Below are 22191 nucleotides of genomic sequence, written 5' to 3' on the forward strand. Positions count from 1 at the left end.
TCCCTTTATTCTTAGGATATTTTGATGTCACACCTTAAATCACTTCAATTCTCTCCCTTTCGCTTTCCTTCAATCAGCCAATTACTTTGTACCCAGCACTTCACTAAGGAATGTGGGAGTTACCTGGAAAGTACACTTAGATGGTTCTTCCTCTCAAAAAGTTATCTTTAGTACACATTTAGTACACATCTGCCTCTGCTGCATCGGACAAAACCCTTTGAACATTTTCCATTTCCTCACCAACCACCTCCTCTCATCTGGCTAGTCCTCTTCTCTTCCCTTCATCCAACTACATTCTAGATCCTTTCTACACTACTTTATTGAAATGGTGCTAAGCTCACCAGCAATCAATCTCCTTTTAGACAAATCACACCGTATGCACTCTGTTCCTTCTCAAAATACATTCCCTTGACATTTTCCCTTTTGCCTATTCTTTCCATTTTATTTGCTGCCCTCTCCCTTTATTTTTTTTCTCTAATGTCTACTCTCTACTGGTTTAACAGTTGACTCTTAAACCTAATCCTCAATTATGACTTTACTGGAGACCAAAATCATGGGTTTTTTTCCCCTTGTTGTTGTTGTTCTTGTTATTACTTCAAAAAGAGAGCAATGTAGATGCTCTTTTATCAGCTAAATGTGTGTAAAACTGAGATAATGTGCAAAACTGATTTCCCTTCCTCATCTTTGTAGTTTTCACAAATGAATTTAATAAGTATTCTATGGACCACAAGGATGGTCATATATCTCCCACCACTTGGATGGCAAATTGGCGTGGAAAACTAGGTATTTCTTAGAGAGAGCATGGTACTGGTCTTCCAAGTGAATCATCACATTATTGCCCAATGAGGCAAGAGGCGTAGCATGACTAAACTCATGACCATGAAAAACCCTTATAAGGTCACTAAGAAGAAGTCAAAATCAAAGCTGTGTGCTGAAGAAATCTTAGCCAGGTCCCATCATAGTCATTCTTAAATTTAGAGCTAAACGAGAATCACACCAATTAGCTATTTAAACTAACAAATTCCCAAGTCTAGCCTGCAACCATGTTGGAAGAGTCAAAAATAGCTTTAGTTCTTTTTAATTCATGCCAGCCTTTCTTCCCCACAGTGTTGTTTTGCTTTTTTTAAAAAAATTTCACTTCCAAGATGATTATTAATAATGGCTTTTAAGTATTTCTATGAGTGATACTGATTCTGATAGTTTGAAATTTAGTTCTGAATATAGAGTGGAGATCCTATTTAGGGCCAATTATTTTCAAGTGCTCACACTATTTTTGATGATGTATGCTATATGACAGGTGACATATGTTGACATATGGGCACAGATTTCATAGGCATCAATTAAATATAATGCTCAGGATATGAGTTTTGCTTAGTTGAAATTCCACATTAACTGAAGTTATTCTGCAATATCTTGTGTACTATTAAGAACTATATGAAGAAAAAGAACAATATGAAAACTAATATTTTTTACCTTAGCAAACGTAGTTACTGTTAGTGATGCCTGAAGATCTTACAGAGCTTTAGAGAGAGCATGAAAAGATTTGTGATTTATGTTGCAGAAAGAAATGAGAGATTGGTCTGAATGTGTATTTACTGATCCTGAACTTATTTCTGTGACTTAATCTGTAATTTTCTCTTCATGCTTGAGACAATTTCAGGTTAATCAATACTTTTCTCTACACAAAATTTTATATATATATTTATATATATACACAAACACATATATACATACATACACACATATAAATGTGTATATATATTCTTATTATGTTGCTACATGATCAAACATAGTTTCTATAAGAATCACAAATTCTCATTAAAAATTAATCAATTACTCTGTCAGTTATCCCATGTGATTTTTAAATTTATTTTATAAAACACAAGTCCTCCCAACTTTGAATACTTGAACTCACATATATTTTTGTGTTTGTGTTCACACAATCATGAGAATTCCATTATTGGTGGAATCTGAGAGGTATGCAGATCAGTGTCCAATTAGAGTTGTTTTTGTTTGTTTGTTTCTCTTATTAATTTCTTATCCAAGGCTTTAAGAGATTTTGCATCCCCTCCCCTTTTTGTAGAATTACTCACAGAACATTTCTCATACTGTAGTTAAGGGGATGATTTGGGGATAAATTTTTGTGTAGGTAGCACTAAGAGAACTCACAAGTGAGAGTTGAGGGATAAGAAGTGAGAAAAAATTAAATTTGTAGCTTGACTGACTAGAATAAGAGTGCTGTTGAATAAGATGGGAAACATAGGGAGGTGCAATTTTTTCTGGTAAAATTTTATTTCCAAATTTCTAAAAGGAATTAGAAAACATTAAAAAAGATTACTGACAAATTTTTATCATATTCCTTGAAAATACTTACAAATTAAACAAAAACGATGACCTTTCATTATTCCATGTTCTCAAGCTATTCAACTCTCTCTTTCTCCCTTTCTCTCTCCCTTTCTCTCTCTCCCCACCCACAAACATACACAACTAAATTTTTCTCATTGACAGCCCACTACATGCAAACTTAACATCACAATCTTGACTCTCATAATAGCTTGTGATCCCCAAAAAGAATACAGTTACATGTTTGGTATGAGAAGAGAGTATAATCAAAATCCAAAATAAGAAGATATAGAGAAGGCAACATGAAAAACAGAGAGGTTTACCTACTCTATTCCCAGTTAAGAATTGCTATGCAGAAAAACCAAGGGGTCTCTATGTTAATCATTAGGATTCACTCTGGGTATTTCTTCAATGTCAATGTAAAAATTCATAGTGACACGTTTTACTCCGTGTAAAGATATTATTTCCACAAGGAGCACAGCAGAGATCCTCAGCAAATTTGCATCCAGTCTACTCTTGGCCAACATTTTAGCACACTGAATATAGCGAGGGCTAAGTGGTGAATAATCTCTTATGTAAATATTTGGTGGGGTTTTGCATTGCAACCAATAACTCCTTCAAAAATAGCCTACAGAAATCAAAGGTACTCACTCTGAAATTCTTTGATGTTTGTAGAGTGTTCATGTTTCCTTCCTAATTCCTCTGAAGATGCACTGTCAGTTCTTAATAAATGAAACTAAATTTTGTTTTTCAATCATCGAGTGCAACTGACCTTTTGCTTGCAATTTTCAACATTATCCCATGTGCCCTGACTGCAGCATATTATCTGTTGGATACTAACTAGTTGGTTCATAGGGTTGTTGCTATATTTAATTAGGTAAACTTAATCAACTCATTTATTTTGGTATAAACCTGTGGCTACCCTCTGGATAATATTGTTGGTTAATGCAAAAGTATAAAGAAAGCTATCTATGAAAAAGCAGATTGCTTCACTGGAAAAAAAAGTTAGAAATGTTGTACAAAATATGTTCACTTTATAAAACTGCTTAAAACTTGTTTTAGTTTTTCATTGCTGTATAAGATGAAACCTTTTTACTTTATACATGCTACTTAATTATTAGATCACAAACTTTCCCCCAATAGTTTGCAAATTAAGAAGCATATATTCTTAATTTCTTTTTCAAAACACTGCTTTGTACTCCAGCAGGGGGAGATTTAGTAGAAGCCCCATATAAAGAAAGTATATACAAGAAATTTTAGAAAAATTATGATGGTTGTATATTGGTAAATAAATGAAAAATCTATTCTCCTTGCCATTTTTTATCACTTATATAATATGCTTGCTTGTTTGCTAAATTTAGTATTGATTATTTCTTACCACTTAATAAATATATTTACTTTTATTTAATCGAAGGTTATTAAAGTTATTTAAACTTTTAACTAACTCTCTTTTTCTTTTTTCTCTCCCCAGAAAGGATGGCATAATGAATCCAGTCTGTTAAATTTCCTCTTCTCAATTTTAAACTTTGGTTGCTTACGACTGAAGCAATTATGGTGAACCTGAGGAAGGCAGTGCACTCGTTCCTGTAAGGATGTTATTACCTATTATTTTTTAAAAATAACTTTTCATAGTAGTTTGCTCAAAAATGTTAAAAAGGTTTTTATATGATTATTCAGCTATATTTGCCTCAATCTGTATAAATGACTTGCATTCCAATAGACTAATATTACTGGTGTTTTCTATTCAAAAACAATAAATGGGAAAAAAACCAATAACTTGAACTCCAATTAAACACAACCACTCATATGTTCAAACAAGTAATATCATTCAAAAATAATTCTGATACTTGTGGTTGCTTTCTGTATGGTTAAAATGTAGAAATAAGAAAGGTTCTTTCCTCTTCCTTCCTGCATGAACTAAACAGCCAAGAGAATAAATGTCTTTACAAGTCTCTGGTTCTATGAAAAATAGTTAAGGTTGCAAAAGAATGAGCGAGAAGTCAGGGAATAGGGGTTGGAGGATGTAGCTGGACAGGATGTAGCCTTGAAACAATGAACCAGTAGTTAAAGTCAATAGAACATAACATAAAAGTGATAAGGAAAGCATTGAATTCAAGCACTAAGCAATTCAAAACATGATCTAATCCAGGTATATCTTCTTTTTAACTTAGTAAAAGGTTGGGTTGCTTTCTTCTAAACCTACTCTTTGAGGAATGGGGGCATGGAAAACAAGATCCAGGGCTCTGTAAACTCTGATCAGTACAACTGAGAAGCCTTGAATCACCTTGCTCCTGCACAATCTCCTCTGTGATTTCTATAAAAGTGCTCACTGAGGAAACAGTTTACAGAGCAGTGTAGATATAAAGTACATCAACACTGGATCCTCTGCAATATGCACCATTATAGTCCATCTTGGATGTCATTGTACATTGTAGTGATGATAGACTCAAGGATACGTGGTTCCAAGAAAACTAGAGCAGAGAGGAAAAGGAAAGGGTGAAGGACAGTGATAAAGAAGGGAAATAAAGAGCCAGGTCTGGGAAAAATGAAAGGACAACTTAGTATATAGGCCTTGATCCATATACCAAATGCAGGGCTACCTTAAAGAGTACCAAATTATTCTGCTATGGAATTAAAGAATTCACATAGAATTTTTTCCATTACATTAAGAGAAACAAGGGATCATTCATCTCTTCTAATAATGCCCATTGTCATATGCCATGCAAAAACTCAGTAGATTTAAAATGTACTCAGACTTTTAAATCAAATTATAATTTTGTTTATCGACTAAAAATGTCAGATATTTTCATTCAAAACTTAGTAGCAATTAATAAGTTATTTCAATTGTTCAGATAGAAATTGTGATTTTTGTGCACGTATTTTATGAGACTTCTGTGGGCTTAATAGCAATCAGCATAAGCTTTAGAAACAAGACCTAGATTACTCCTCTTCTGTAAAAGGACTGTATGATTTTCACTGAACATGTAAATGTTAGAAATTAGGTTTAATTAGAATACAGCCAATTCTTGATTATAATACTGTAGAAAATAGGACTGACTGCAGTAAAAATCATAATAATTTGCTCATAAGTAGTGCTCAATAAGAATTTATTAAATTGAATTGAATTGAAACCAGGAAACTGAAGTAAAAACTCTGTCAGGATTTTTCCCAACACCATTACTTTATTTAATAACTCACAAAAGATATATTTAGATTCTACAAGCTTCCTCAATAATTCAGTATTTGTTTCATGGACTCTTTAATAAAAAGTAAAAATATATTTGACCAGCAGAGGTAGGCAAGATGAATGTTTTAAGTGGTTTTCTACCCCAAAGTTCTAAGATACTCAAATCATAAAATTCATAATTGGACATAGTTTTTCATGTACTTTTGTTATATACAATTTTATTTTGTATTCTACTATTTTTACAGAAATGTGAAAGGATTTAGATGTTTTCACAATTTACTGAGAAAATTTGAAGTTGCATTGCATATCCTGTTAGGATCATATTATCTAGGCTTAAGAATAAATATATTTGTGATTCTGCAACTGAAAATTGAAGATACAGCATATCATTGTGAGCATAAAGTCTTGTGGGACTACTTGAAATGATCATCAACTAATTTAAACCAGAATTTTTTTTTAATTTCAGAAGAACATGTTTTTCGACAGCTAGGCCAGAAAAGACCTTGGATTTAAAATTACTATCTGAGCCAGTTCTGCATAAATAAGTACCTTCTTAAAATAAAACCAGGACCTAAATTCTTGACAAATTTTGAAGTACATTTAGGGTATAGCTACCACAAAATACTTTCGTTTAACTTTGGAGACAGAAAGAAGGTAAGCTCCAACATTTACTGAGGGCCTATTACGACAAAGGTATTATTTTGAGACTTTACATATATCATTTAATTTTCACAACAATAATGTGATAAAGATCATCCTCATTGTAAAGATGAGGAAATTGATCTTCTGAGAGGTTAAGTGACTGGTCAAAAAAAATCATTTAGGTCAAGTAGCCAGGACATTAGCCACATGCCAAATACAACAAATACAGTGACAGAGTAATCAAAGCTGAAGGCAAATACCTTGCTTCTATTTATTTGGTCCTTTATTTCTATAATTTCTATTCACTTTAATCACAAATTAATTATGATACAGATTTTTTGAATCACATATTATTTTAGCTTATTTTTTATGTCTCAGGAAAAAAGAATACATCCAGCATTGGAAAGAATTTAATGATTACTTTTCATGATTTGAAGAAAATTACTATGTATGTCTCCCACCGACATGATGCTTAGGATATCAGGCAGCTTTGACTAATGAGGAAGTAGTTTTAAGCTAAATGTCTGAAGTATTAGTTTTCACCCCTTGTAGAATGAGAAAGTCAAAATATTTTCATGATTTCTTCATTACGTTAAAATACATAAAGTATATTAACAAGATATTAAGAGAAATAATTTTTAAACGTGGTAGAAAATTATTATAATATTTTACTTAAGTTTAAATAAGGCCAATAATTTTTCAGGTTCAGTGTTCCAGTTCTGGTTCAGAAAGTATGGTGTGTGTGTGTGTGTGTGTGTGTGTGTGTGTGTGTGTGTGTGTATAATATTATAGATACAATTATGATAATCATAATCATCTAGTGTTACTACTGCAAGTTTCTCTGATGATTGATAATAAGTGATAGTCAATCTAATCACACATATATTTTCCCTGTAGAAATAATATTTTTAGCTCAAAGAACAAGTGAACGAGATAATGAAATCAAAACTTTTACATGGAGAACTCATACACTCTCGATTTTGTAATGTCATGTGTTCCATCCCCCATGCAATTTTCTTGCATAGAGAATTGGTTAGCACATATTGTACCAGTAGAGGAAATTTTCTTCTCTATAAATAATATCAGGGTTTAACAACTAGTACATATAGTATAGTTGTTGCTTAGTATTCATTAAATAACTATTACTGAACATAGAATACACATAAGACAGTCATTCACAGATAATAATTCTTGCTTTTAAGCAGGAAATATTGAATATACTTATCTTTCTTGTTTATCTTATTAAGGAAAATAAATATTAGTTTCATGAGACAATTTAGGGACTTACATTAATGTATGAAACCTGAATAAATCTCATATCACCATCAGGGGAAATTAATTTGGAATGTACAAAACATAACCACGTCTGTCTCTCTTGCATTAGTCTGCCACTTGGCCTGAAATTCCTACCAGTAAAAATCTACATAAGTACCATCATGAGAGGTGTACATTTTAAATGACTTAAGAGATTTCTTTTCCAGCATAGGAAAGCAGCAAACCCATAGGAGTTAATTATCACCACAAATCATTTTCTAACCTAGAACAACACCAGAAAACATAGGACATAAATGGGGAGAGTGTCAGGTAGAAGGAAAATTTACAGGACAGATATTAAGAAATTATGGGCCAGCATAAAGTCACTCAGCAAGTCAAACAATACTGTGGTTTCAGATTGAGTGTAGAGAGTAAAAGTCTAAAACACAGGCTTTGAATTCAACGGGACTTGAGTACGGACCCTGCCCCTGCTACTTACTGGCTATATTTCCTTGAGAAAGTTACTTAACTTCTCTGAACCTCAGTCTCTCCTTATACATAATAGATATAAATCAGTACTGACTTCATGAGGATGTTATATGAGATCAAAAGAGATTATACATATATATTTCAGTAAACTAAGTGCCTGACTCATATTAAGCATTCAATAAAAGTATTTGGGGGAGAGAAAGAAGAGATACTGAGGTTTAATTAAGAGTAGAAATGATGATGATAATAAGAATGATTGTTAAAGGAAAAGCAGTTGATTTACATAAGTAATTTATTAGGTACAAGCAATATAATATATACCTGATTATTTTTTTCTTAATTTTCAGTGTGCACCTGATTGGCCTATTGGTTTGGCAATGTGATATTTCTGTGAGCCCAGTAGCAGCCATAGTAACTGACATTTTCAATACCTCCGATGGTGGACGCTTCAAATTCCCAGACGGGGTACAAAACTGGCCAGCACTTTCAATCGTCATAATAATAATCTTGACAATAGGTGGCAACATTCTCGTTATCATGGCAGTAAGCTTGGAAAAGAAACTGCACAATGCCACCAATTATTTCTTAATGTCCCTAGCCATTGCTGATATGCTAGTGGGACTACTTGTCATGCCACTGTCTCTGCTTGCAATCCTTTATGGTAAGTACAAATTTATTAGTATTTTGATCTCAGATCATGTCATAAATCTGTGGCAGGTTTCGTAAAAAATCAGAAAGTTAATTATTCTACTTGTATCATTTGGAAAATAAACAAAAAAGAAAATTGTGTGACAGAAGAAATTGGATGTGTGTATATTTATTAAATAAATCAGTAGCAGACTCTTGAAAGAGCAAAACAAATGTTTTATAATATATTAAAATCATATATAGATACTCTATTGCTCAGTGTCATTTGTAAACAATGACAATTGCCTTCCAATATACAGATTGTGACAGTGAAAGAAACATGTGCCTACCCCTATGTTCCGGGCAGTACACATACCTAGTACCAGCTTTTATACAAAGAAGATGAAAGAAGCCTTCATCTTTCATCATCTTCATTTTTTTTAAACATCTTTATTGGAGTATAATTGATTTACAATGGTGTGTTAGTTTCTGCTGTATAACAAAGTGAATCAGCTCTATGTATAATATATCCCCATATCCCCTCCCTCTTGTGTCTCCCTCCCACTCTCCCTATCCCACCCCTCTAGGTGGTCAAAAAGCACCGAGCTGATCTCCCTGTGCTATGCAGCTGCTTCCCACTAGCTTTCTATTTTACATGTGGTAGATATATACATGTAAAATAGATAGTTATCTATTTTACATGTATATATGTCAATGCTACTCTCACTTCGCCCCAGCTTACCCTTCTCCCTCACTGTGTCCTCAAGTCCATTCACTACATCTGTGTCATTATTCCTGTCCTGCCCCTAGGTTCATCAGAACTTTTTTTTTTTTAGATTCCATATATATGTGTTAGGATACGGTATTTGTCTCTCTCTTTCTGACTTACTTCACTCTGTATGACAGACTCTAGGTCCATTCAACTCACTACAAATAATTCAATTTTGTTCCTTTTTATGGCTGAGTAATATTCCATTGTATATATGTGCCACAACTTCTTTATCCATTCATCTGTTGATGGATACTTAGGTTACTTCCATATCCTGGCTATTGTAAATAGAACTGCATGAACATTGTGGTACATGACACTTTTTTGAATTATGGTTTTCTCAGGGTATATGCCCAGTAGTGCAATTGCTAGGTCATATGCTAGTTCTATTTTTAGCTTTTTAAGGAACCCCCATACTGTTCTCCATAGTGGTTGTATCAATTTACATTCCCACCAACAGTGCAAGAGTGTTCCCTTTTCTCCACAGCCTCTCCAGCATTTATTGTTTCTAGATTTTTTGATGATGGCCATTCTGACTGGTATGAGGTGATACCTCATTGTACTTTTGATTTACATTTCTCTAATGATTAGTAACGCTGAGCATCCTTGCATGTGTTTGTTGGTAATCTGTATACCTTCTTTGGAGAAATGTCTATTTAAGTCTTCTGCCCATTTTTGGATTGGGTTGTTTTTTGATATTGAGCTGCATGAGCTGACTGTATATTTTGGAAATTAATCCTTTGTCAGTTGCTTCACTTGCAAATATTTTCTCCCATTCTGACAGTTGCCTTTTCATCTTGTTTATGGTTTCCTTTGCTGTGCAAAAGCTTTTAGGTTTCCTTAGGTCCCATTAGTATATTTTTGTTTATATTTCCATTTCTCAATGGATCTTGCTGTGATTTATGTCATAGAGTGTTCTGCCTAATGTTTTCCTCTAAGAGTTTTATAGTGTCTGTCCTTACATTTAGGTCTTTAATCCATTTTGAGTTTATTTTTGTATACAGTCTTAGTAAGTGTTCTAATATCATTCTTTAATATGTAGCTGTACAGTTTTCCCAGTGCCACTTATTGAAGACACTGTCTTTTCTCCATTGTATATTCTTGCCTCCTTTAACAAAGATAAGGTGGCCATATGTGCGTGGGTTTATCTCTGGGAGGTCTATCCTGTTCCATTGATCTATATTTCTGTTTCTGTGCCAGTACCATACTGTCTTGATTACTGTAGCTTTGTAGTATAGTCTGAAGTGTGGGAGCCTGATACCTCCAGCTCCGTTTTTCTTTCCCAAGATTGCTTTGGCTATTAGGGGTCTTTTGTGTTTCCATATAAATTGTAAAATTTTTGTTCCAGTTCTGTGAAAAATGCCATTGGTAATTTGATAGGGATTGCACTGAATCTGTAGATTGCTTTGGGTAGTACGGTCATTTTCACAATGTTGATTCTTCCAATCCAAGAACATGGTATATCTCTCCATTTGTTTGTATCATCTTTGATTTTTTCATCAGTGTCTTATACTTTTCTGCATACAGGTCTTTTGCCTCCTTAGGTAGGTTTATTCCTAGGTATTTTATTCTTTTTGTTGCAAGAGTAAATGTGAGTGTTTCCCTCATTTTCTCTTTCAGATTTTTCATCATTAGTGTATAGGAATGCAAGAGATTTCTGTGCATTAATTTTGTATCCTGCTACTTTACCAAATTCATTGATTAGCTTTAGTAGTTTTCTGGTAGCATGTTAGGATTCTCTATGTATAGTATCATGTAAACTGCAAACAGTGACAGTTTTACTTCTTTTCCAACTTGGATTCCTTTTATTTCTTTTTCTTCTCTGATTGTTGTGGCTATAACTTCCAAAACTATGATGAATAATAGCAGTGAGAGCAGGCAACCTTGTCTTGTTCCTGATCTTAGAGGAAATGGTTTCAGTTTTTCACCTTTGAGAACAATGTTGGCTGTGGGTTTGTCATATATGGGCTTTATTCAGTTAAGGTAAGTTCCCTCTGTGGCTACTTTCTGGAGAGTTTTTATCATAAATGGGTGCTGAATTTTGTCAAAAGCTTTTTCTGCATCTACCGAGATTATCATATGGTTTTTATCCTTCAATTTGTTAATACAGTGTATCACATTGATTGAATTGTGTATAGTGAAGAATCCTTGCATTCCTGGGATAAACTCCACTTGATCATGGTGTATGATCCTTTTAATGTGCTGTTGGATTCTGTTTGCTAGTATTTTGTTGAGAATTTTTGCATCTATGTTCATCAGTGATGTTGACCTGTAGCTTTCATTTTTTACGGCATCTTTGTCTGGTTTTGGTTTCAGGGTGATGGTGGCCTCATAGAATGAGTTTGGGAGCATTCCTTCCTCCGCAACTTTTTGGAAGAGTCTGAGAAGTACGTGTTCGCTCTTCTCTAAATGTTTGATGGAATTCTCCTGTGAAGCCATCTGGTCCTGGGCTTTTGTTTGTTGGAAGATTTTTAATCACAGTCTCAATTTCAGTGCTTGTGATTGGTCTGTTTATATTTTCTGTTTCTACCTGGTTCAGTCTCAGAATGTTGTGTTTTTCCAAGAATTTTTCCATTTCTTCCAGGTTGTGCATTTTTTTGGCATATAATTGCTTGTAGTAATCTCTCATGATCCTTTATATTTCTGCAGTGTCAGTTGTTACTTCTCCTTTTTCATTTCTAATTCTGTTGATTTGAGTCTTCTCCCATTTTTTCTTGATGAGTCTGGTTGTTTATCAGTTATGTTTATCTTCTCAAAGAACCAGCTTTTGGTTTTATTGATCTTTGCTACTGTTTCCTTCACTTGTTTTACATTTATTTCTGATCTGATCTTTATGATTTCTTTCCTTCTGCTAACTTTGGAGTTGTTTGTTCTTCTTTCTCTAATTGCTTTAGGTGTAAGGTTAGGTTGTTTATTTGAGATGTTTCTTGTTTCTTGAGGTAGGATTGTATTGCTATAAACATCTCTCTTAGAACTGCTTTTGCTGCATCTCATAGGTTTTGGGTCACCGTGTTTTCATTGTCATTTGTTTCTAGGTATTTTTTGATTTCTTCTTTGATTTCTTCAGTAATCTCTTGGTTATTTAGTAGCATACTGTTTAGACTCCACGTGTTTGTATTTTTTACAGTTTTTTTCCTGTAATTGATATCTAGTCTCATAGCGTTGTGGTTGGAAAAGATGCTTGATATGATTTCAATTTTCTTAAATTTAACAAGGCTTGATTTGTGACCCAAGATATAATCTTTCCTGGAGAATGTTCCATAAGCACTTGAGAAGAAAGTATATTCTGTTGTTTTTGGATGGAATGTCCTATAAATATCAATTAAGTCTATCTTGTTTAATGTGTCATTTAAAGCTTCTGATTCCTTATTTATTTTCATTTTGGATAATCTGTCCATTGATGAAAGTGGGGTGTTAAAGTCCCCTACTATTATTGTGTTACTGTTGATTTCCCATTTTATGGCTTTTAGCATTGCCTTATGAATTGAGGTACTCCTATGTTGGGTGCATAAATATTTACAATTCTATATCTTCTTGGATTGATCCCTTGATCATTATGTAGTGTCCTTCTTTGTCTCTTGTAATAGTCTTTATTTTAAAGTCTATTTTGTCTGATATAAGAATTGCTACTCCAGCCTTCTTTTGATTTCCATTTGCATGGAATACATTTTTCCATCCCCTCACTTTCAGTCTGTATGTGTCCCCAAGTCTGAAGTGAGTCCCTTGTAGACAGCTTATATACGAGTCTTGTTCTGTATCCATTCAGCCAGTCTATATCGTTTGGTTGGAGCATTTAAACCATTTACATTTAAGGTAATTATCGATATGTATGTTCCTATTACCATTTTCTTAATTGTTTTGGGTTTGTTTTTGTAGGTCTTTTCCTTCTCTTGTGTTTCCTGCCTAGAAAAATTCCTTTAGCATTTGTTGTAAAGCCGATTTGGTGGTGCTGAATTCTCTTAACTTTTGCTTGTCTTTAACGATTTTAATTTCACCATCAAATCTGAACGAGATCCTTGGTGGGTAGAGTAATCTTGGCTGTAGGTTTTTCCCTTTCGGCACTTTAACTATGGCCTGCCACTCCTTTCTGGCTTGCAGAGTTTCTGCTGAAAGATCAGCTGTTGACCTTATGGGAATTCTCCTGTATATTATTTGTTGCTTTTCCCTTGCTGCTTTGAAAATTTTTTCTTTGTACTTAATTTTTCACAGTTTGATTAATATGTGTCTTGGCATGTTTCTCCTTGGATTTATCCTGTATGGGATTCTCTGTGCTTCCTGGACGTGACTGACTGTTTCCTTTCCCATGTCAGGGAAGTTTTCAACTATAATCTCTTCAAATATTTTCTCAGTCCCTTTTTCTCTCTTTTCTTCTGGAACCCCTGTGATTTGAATGTTGTTGCCTTTAATATTGTCCCAGAAGTCTCTGAGACTATCCTCAATTCTTTTCATTCTTTTTTTTTTATTCTGCTCTGCAGTAGTTATTTCCACTTTTTTATCTTCCAGGTCACTTATCCATTCTTCTGCCTCACTTATTCTGCTATTGATTCCTTCTAGAGAGTTTTTAATTTCATTTACTGTGTTGTTCATCATTGTTTCGTCTTTAGTTCTTCTAGGTCCTTGTTAAACGTTGCTTGTATTTTCTCCATTCTATTTCCAAGACTTTGGATCATCTCTACTATCATTACTCTGAATTCTTTTTCAGGTAGACTGCCTATTTCCTCTTCATTTGTTTGGTCTATTGGGTTTTTACCTTGCTCCTTCATGCTGCATATTTCTCTGTCTTCTCATTTTGTTTAAAATACTGTGTTTGGGGTCTCTTTTTTGCAGGCTCCAGGTTCATAGTTCCCACTGTTTTTGTTGTCTGCCCCCAGTGGGTGAGGTTGTTTCAGTGGCTTGTGTAGGCTTCCTGGTGGAGGGGACTGGTGCCTGTGTTCTGGTGGGTGGGGCTGGATCTGGCAGTGTGTTTTGGGGTGTCTATGAACTTAGTATGATTTTAGGCAGCCTCTTTGCTAATGGGTGTGGTTGTGCTCCTGTCTTGCTAGTTTTGTGGCATGGCGCATACAGCACTGGAGCTTGCTGGCCCTTGGGGTGAGCTGGGTCTTAGTGTTGAGATGGAGACCTCTGGGAGAACTCTCGCCAATTGATATTATGTGGGGCTGGGACGTCTCTGGTGGTCCAATGTCCTGAACTCGGCTGTACCCCCTCAGAGGCTCAGGCCTGACACCAGGGCGGACCACCAAGACCCTGTCAGACACACAGCTCAGAAGAAAAGGGACAAAAAAAGAAAAAAAATAATAAATAATTATTAAAATAAAATAATAATTTAAAAAAAGAGAACAACCTAACCACTAAACAAATCCACCAATGATAACAAGCACTCAGAACTATACTATGATAAACATAAGAAATCAGAAACAAATCAGTCGCAGCCAGCAAACCCCAAGTCTACAATTGCTCCCAAAGTCCACCACCTCAATTTTGGGATGATTCATTGTCCATTCAGGTATTCCACAGATGCAGGGTACATCAAATTGATTGTGGAGCTTTAACCCACTGCTCCTGTGGTTGTAGAGAGAAATTTCCCTTTCTCTTCTTTGTTCACACAGCTCCTGGGGTTTAGCTTTGGTTTTGGCTCCACCTCTGCATGTAGGTCGCCCTCAGCATCTGTTCTGGCCCAGACAGGACGGGGTTAAAGCAGCAGCCTATTAGGGGGCTCTAGCTCACTCATGCCGGGGGGTGGGAGGGGTACAGTAGTTATAATTGGAATGTGGGGCAAGCCTATGGCAGCAGAGGCTGACATGACGTTGCAACAGCCTGAGGCATACTGTGTGTTCTCCCAGAGAAGTTCTCCTTGGATCAGAGGACCCTGGCAGTGGTGGGCTACACAGGCTCCCAGGGGGCTATGGATAGTGACCTGTGGTTGTACACAGGATTCTTGGCCGCTGCAGCAGCAGCATTAATGTTTCATGCCGGTCTCTGAGGTCCAAGCTGATACCCACAGCTTGCACCTGTCTCTGGAGCTGGTTTAGGTGGTGCTCTGCCTTCTGTGGGCAGAAAGGGAAGGAATCCCCTCTCCTCACACATCCTGAAACAATCGTCTCTTGCCTCTTAGGCAGGTCCAGACATTTTCCCGGACTCCCTCCCGGCTAGCTGTGGTGCACTAGCCCCCTTCAGGCTGTCTTCATGCAGCAAACCCCCGTCCTCTCCCTGGGATCTGACCTCCGAAACCTGAGCCTCAGCTCCCAGCCCCCACCTGCCCCAGCGGGTGAGCAGACAAGCCTCTCAGTCTGGTGTATGCTGGTCAGCACCGATCCTCTGTGCAGGAATCTCTCCACTTTGCCCTCTGCACCCCTGTTGCTGTGCTCTCCTCCATGGCTCCAAAGCTTCCCCCTGCCCACCCCCTGTGTCTCCCAGTGAAGGGGCTTCCTAGTGTGTGGAAGCTTTTCCTCCTTCACAGCTCCCTCCCAGAGGTGCAGGTCCCATCCCTATTCTTTTGTCTCTGTTTTTTCTTTTTTCTTTTGCCCTACCCAGGTACACAGGGAGTTTCTTGCCTTTTGGGAAGTCTGAGGTCTTCTGCCTGCGTTCAGTAGGTGTTCTGTAGGAGGTGTTCCACATGTAGATGTATTTTTTATGTATTTGTGGGGAGGAAGGTGATCTCCTCGTTTACTCCTCTGCCATCTTGAAGGTCCCCAAGGCTCATCATCTTTAAAAACATATTTTAAGTAATCTTCTTAAACATTGACAAACTAAGTGCTTGGCACATAATAAGCACTCAATAACAGCTATTCTTCTTCCTAGAGTCTATAATTCATGTTTTTAAAAGGAGACAGTGATAAAAATTAATTATATAAGTTCAAGGTCATATTATCACAATAAAAATTCAAGCATTGAAAATTTTGATATATGATTTTAGAGAGCTTTTAATTTTTCTTTTGATTTTCTGCCATATCTTTGCCATATTCGTTTTAACCTAACTTTTGTTTCTAGCTAATATTTATTAAGAACAATCAAAACCACTTATACTACACTGCAAAGTTTCTTTCCTAGGGAGTTGGAGAACCCAGTTTGAATTTCATTGCCGATATGCTCATCTCACAAGGCAGTGAAGTAGACTCCCTTTTCCCTGGAGTGTATAATGGAATTAGACTGGAAGGACTAATACTGAAAGTGTATCTAGTTCTCAAGTCCTAAAAGAAGATTACTGCATCTAGAAAATAATCTCTCATGGAATTTACAAATTAATTATCCTGTTCTAAATACACAGTGGTAACAGATTGTCTCAATAGGCATTTTATAAATAGTGTTCTCAGGAAATATGCTTTCCTTATATTTACTGAGTTTGAATGATGCACTAACTTCAAAGTATAAGTATTTTACCTTCTCTGTGAGCATTTTACCACACTATAGCTCCAAGTTATGTAAGAAAAGGTCACTGGAATGAATGTGCTTTAGAAGGTATACTTTGTCTTGTGGTGTCTATTTCATTTTGCCAGTTTCTCCCTTAAAAATATATGAGTGGTCAAAAAATGGCATCAGCCTAAATCCAAATATCCTAACACATCCATCACCACACCCCCAAGCAATAAAGAACAACAAAAACAAATAAAACTACACAATACCACCACCTAATTTGGAGAACATTCAAATTCCAAATTATCTGTAAGCAGAAAATAAATAAGAGATCACAATGAGCTCTCTATTAGGCTCCCGCCATGTGCTGTTGTGAAGAGGAAGGGCAGTCCAGTAAATACTAGATGAAAGAGAGAGGAGGAAAACTAGTAGGAAGCCTAAGATTGATCTAAAATCATCATAAGAAAGAAAGTCTATTCCAAGTACGAAAATTCTGAGAAACTTCTCTGGAAGCTCATCCTTTAGAGAAGTGACTTAGAAGTGTACATATGACTCAAGAAAGCAGTGTTGGAGAGGAACTCTTTGGAGGTAGAAAAGGGTTAAAAGGGAGAGGTGACTTTTGAAAAAAAAATGCACAGTGAAGGGAAAAAGAAACAAGAGGGGAAATTTCATCATCTTATAAGACAAAAAAAAGTCAACATGTAAGAACCCATCAACCCTCCCCCCACTGTCCTCCACTGTACCCCAAAAGCCCTCCAATAAAGAAATCATACTTTGTTATATGAAGAGAAAAGGGTGCTCCAGAGCTTGGAATCTTGGAAACTACCCACAAACCGCTAGCCATGGAAACCACCCACAAACTGCTAGCCATGTTCATACAAATTCAAAGATGCAACCAACTTTCATCTATACCAAGCTACTATAAAAAGAAAGCAGGGGCTTCCCTGGTGGCGCAGTGGTTGAGAATCCGCCTGCCAATGCAGGGGACACGGGTTCGAGCCCTGGTCTGGGAAGATCCCACATGCCACGGAGCAACTGGGCCCGTGAGCCACAACTACTGAGCCTGCGCGTCTGGAGCCTGTGCTCCGCAACAAGAGAGGCCGCGACAGTGAGAGGCCCGCGCACCGCGATGAAGAGTGGCCCCCGCTCACCGCAACTACAGAAAGCCCTTGCACAGAAACAAAGACCCAACACAGCCAAAAAATAAAAAAAAAAAAAAAAAAAAAAAAAAAAAGCAGAACATGAGAATAAAAAAAGCCATTTGATGAAAGTTCCCACAAATAAAGAATGATCAGAAAACAAAAAAGCTGTAACAAAATACTTCAAGATAAACTAAATTTTCTCAAACATTTAAAGATATATCTATAAAAAAAAAACCTTGAAGTAGAAATCTAAAAGCTCAGAAAAGAAATGGATAAAAAAAATTGGTCAACATAAAGCAAAAGTTGATTGAACCCAGGAGAATAAAATAGGAGAAAAAGATAAAATCATATTGGAATGAACATTAAATTAAAAGTGCCTAAAGAAGAATAGATTAATATGAAAACTTAATAAGGGGCACTAAAGAAAAACACGGAAACAACAGAAAGAATGAAAATGAGATGAAGAAAGAAGTAAAAGAGGTCAAAAAGAAAGTGTTTGAGATGGAAGACCATCAAATAAAAGATCCAATGTGTGTATAATGAGAATCCTTGAAAAGAAAAAAATATAATGGAACAGAATTAATATTTAGAACTATAATCCTAGAAAGTTTTCCAGAAATAAAAGAGGGTCTAAATGTACATATAGATAGGGCCAACCCAGTACCAAAAATTTGACCTGGAACAGTCAACTCTGAGATATATCTGAGACATTAGGTGTTAAATAGAAAGAAAAATCTTCAGGCAAAAATAAGAAATAATTTACAAAAGCAAGAGAATTAGACTGGCTTCATAATTTTAAAAAATAACAAAACAAAGCAACACTGAAGCAATATTTTTATAAAAGTCAACCTCTTATATGATATTCTTTCAAAAGTAAATCTATAAAGACAGAAAACAGATCATTAGTTTCCAGGGTCTGAACATCCTATGCTGACTCCAAAGGGGCATTTACTTTGGTAGTATGGAACTGTTCTATATCTTGATGGTGGTAGTGGTTGTATATATATTTCTCAAAATTTTAAAAACTATATATTCTAGTATGCAGTTTTAAAAGGGTGAATTTTACTGTATGTAAGTTATACCTGAAATTTAAAAAAGAAAAATACTCAAATAAAGTTTCAAACCAAGATTTTATATCCAGACAAGTTGGCCATCAAACTGTAAAAAGTTTAATATTTTTTAAACCCAGAGAATTCTGAACCCATGAGCCCTTCTTAAGAAACTGAATAATGGATAAGATTCATCTAACAAAGGGATGATTGGGAACTTTTCCTCAAAAAGATGGATCATGAGTGTTTAATATATTTAATTTTAGAGCTAAGACAGAAATAAAGGTGGTATAAGGGCATAAGAATACTGTCATATCTTATATGATATATATTATTTGTTAGTCTAACAACTTAGAAGCAATGCAACTAAAAATTGGGAAGAAAAGAGAAAGAAGAAAGTAGAATAATTTCATTGATTTTTCTGTAAACAAAAGATGGGTGTTAATTTATATGACTCCAAAAAATGGCAAGCCAGAAAAACTAGATTTCATAAGAAAACAGAGGTCTAAGAGTATTAAACAGGATGTAAAGAAAACATGATATAAACATGATATAAGGTTAACCACTAGAACAAAAAGACAAACCTATCTAAAACCAAAAGAAATGCAATTAATAGAAGAGTAAAAAAGAAAAAGTCAAGTAGAGGAAGAAACACAAGAAAATAAAACAATACTCTCAACATTATACCATGATACAATGACAGAGTTGAAAACAAACATACCAGTAATAGCAATACACTTGTATGAACCTAACTTATCATTAAAAATAAAAGATTTTCAAGTTGGCTTACAACAAATTACCCAACTATACTCTATATTTAGTGGAACTCATAACCCAGTGAATCACAATGGTTAAAATAAAGGGATGGGCAAAGGTATAGTAAGAAAATAGAAACACTAAGAAAACAGAAATTGTGATGTTGACATCTGACAAAGTAAATTTTAAATAAAAAATTAAAAAACCAGTAAGAGTAAAAAAAAAAATGATGCTTTTTTTCCCCAAAAAGGATGTTTATTTATGATTAAAAGCTGTAATTAACAAGTATATAGCAGTTAAGAATATCTATGCCCCCAATAACACAGCAATGCTCTTTTAAAAGCAAAAACTAAAGAACATGGAAGGATACATTTATGGATACATTCTACTAATGGGAGACTTTAAATATCATACTCAGTACAAAAAAATTGGACATGTAGGTCTTATGGGTGTATATTAAACTTTATACCCTTATCATAGAAAGTATATTTTCTTTATGAGTTCATGGAACACTCACAAAAATTAATTATCCATTAGACCACAAAGAAAATGTTAGAAAAGTAAAACTATTATGAAAAATACTTTCTGATAAGAACACAATAACGCTTGAAAGTATTAACAACAAAAGTTTAAAGACCATCTGATCTTGAAGTTATAACAAATTTTAAACAACTGTTGGTCAAAAGGACAAATGCAAACTGAAATTACTGACTACTTTAGAAATATGATAGCATACACACTACATATCAAAATCTATAGAAGATACTTAAGCAATGATCAAAGGAAAATTCATAGCCCTCATCACCTTTATAAGTAAAAATGAAGGTATACAAATGAATTAAATTCCTAGAAAGCAACCTTGAAAAAGAAGTGCAAAGTAACTCAAAAGAAAGCACAAAGAAACAAACTAAAGATAAAAGCAGAAATTAATTAGGTAGAGAATAGAAAAACAATATACCTAATTAATAAATCAAAATCCTGCTTTTATAAAAGGAAATTTTAAACAAAATAAAAGCACTAGCTAACTGAAACAAGGAAAAAGGAAGAAACAAAAATATTCAAAATAAGAAATAACAAGGAAAATAACCATTGAAGCAAAGTAAATTTTAAAAATTAGATTACTTTGTAGGTTTATATGCAAATCAATTGAGAACATTAAAAAAAAAAAAGGTAGTTTCCCAGGGAAAATCAGGTTAGCAAAATTAACCTCATTAGATATAGAAAGAAAGAGAACAATTTCAGTAGAAGAAATAAAGTTATCAAGGACCTACCACACAAAAATAACATCAGATACAGATAGTTTCACTGGGGAATTCTTTAAAACGCTTGAAGACCAGATAGTTGTAATATTCCATAAATTGTTTAAGACCATTGAATAATTTTTTAAAAACCTTCCTAATTCTTATACAAAGCAAGCATAGGTTTAACACATAAACCAAATAAAGACAAAGCACAAAGAAGGAATATTATAGACTAACATCACTTATGACAAAAATTCTTTATAAACAATTGGCAAACAGAATCCAATGTCACATTAAAAAATATCATATGATGAACTGGGATTAATTCCAGTAACACTATGTTGGCCCAATATTAGGGAATCCCTTAATAAAACATATTAATAAATAATATCAACATTATTACTAATTAATATTTATTAATAGTTAAAGGTAAAAATATTATCAATATTGATACAATTATAATATTAACACAGCATTATATTTATAACATTAACATTAAAATATAATTTTTAAAGTATATGATTTAGCTCTAAAGACGTTGAGTGAAAAAGCCTTTATCCTAAAACATTCTAGAAAAGCTAGAGTTAATGGAAATAAACATGTGATAAATAGAATCTTTCTGATTTCTTTGAATTGGTTAACAAATAGTAGAAGATAATCTTCTCATGTACCTAACATATATCCAAAATTTGCATACCTGGAGTTCATTCTCAAAATGAAACAATTTTCTTATTTGTGTAAAGGTGGTACCACATTCCTAGATAAATGATGTACTAGGCTCTAGGACATTGGTACTTAGCGTTCACCGAAACCAGATGCCACTATCTTGTAGCTCTTTATCTGACTTCTGCCTGCAGGTGAGTTTTGTTTTACCCTAACCAATGATTTTTATTTTATTTTATTTTTTTGCGGTACACGGGCCTCTCACTGCTGTGGCCTCTCCCGTTGCGGAGCACAGGCTCCGGACGCACAGGCTCAGCAGCCATGGCTCACGGGCCCAGCCGCTCCGCAGCATGTGGGATCTTCCCGGACCGGGGCACGAACCCGTGTCCCGTGCATCGGCAGGCGGACTCTCAACCACTGCGCCACTAGGGAAGCCCCTAACCAATGATTTTTGAACTTCGTAAATTGAATATCTTTTATTCAATTGTGTATGTGTTCCAACTTTGCTGTGTTTCTACTACTCCCCATTTTCTTACACCTTGCTGCCTTACTCACTGATTATAAACCTACCTGGTCCCTAAAAGCATTTAAGTTTGTGACAGGACTCACAGCTTGTGGGCACAAAAGAAACAACCTTGATATCAATACCCTAAATTCACTGGCTTGTTATCCCCATGTG

The 22191-nt window shown here is 35.0% G+C and overlaps 1 protein-coding gene across 1 annotated transcript in view; it reads left to right on the forward strand.

Moving 5' to 3' along the window:
- Nucleotides 1-3894: 3894 nt before the first annotated feature.
- Nucleotides 3895-22191, forward strand: part of HTR2C (5-hydroxytryptamine receptor 2C) — a 99574-nt gene continuing 81277 nt past the window's right edge. Inside the window, exons 1-2 of the mRNA XM_065900789.1 lie at nucleotides 3895-3929; nucleotides 8263-8576. Coding sequence (XP_065756861.1) covers nucleotides 3895-3929; nucleotides 8263-8576 — 349 coding nt within the window. The remainder of the gene's footprint in view (nucleotides 3930-8262; nucleotides 8577-22191) is intronic.

This window comes from Phocoena phocoena, chromosome X, assembly GCF_963924675.1.
Source record: "Phocoena phocoena chromosome X, mPhoPho1.1, whole genome shotgun sequence".
In the NCBI taxonomy this organism is placed as follows: Eukaryota; Metazoa; Chordata; class Mammalia; order Artiodactyla; family Phocoenidae; genus Phocoena; species Phocoena phocoena.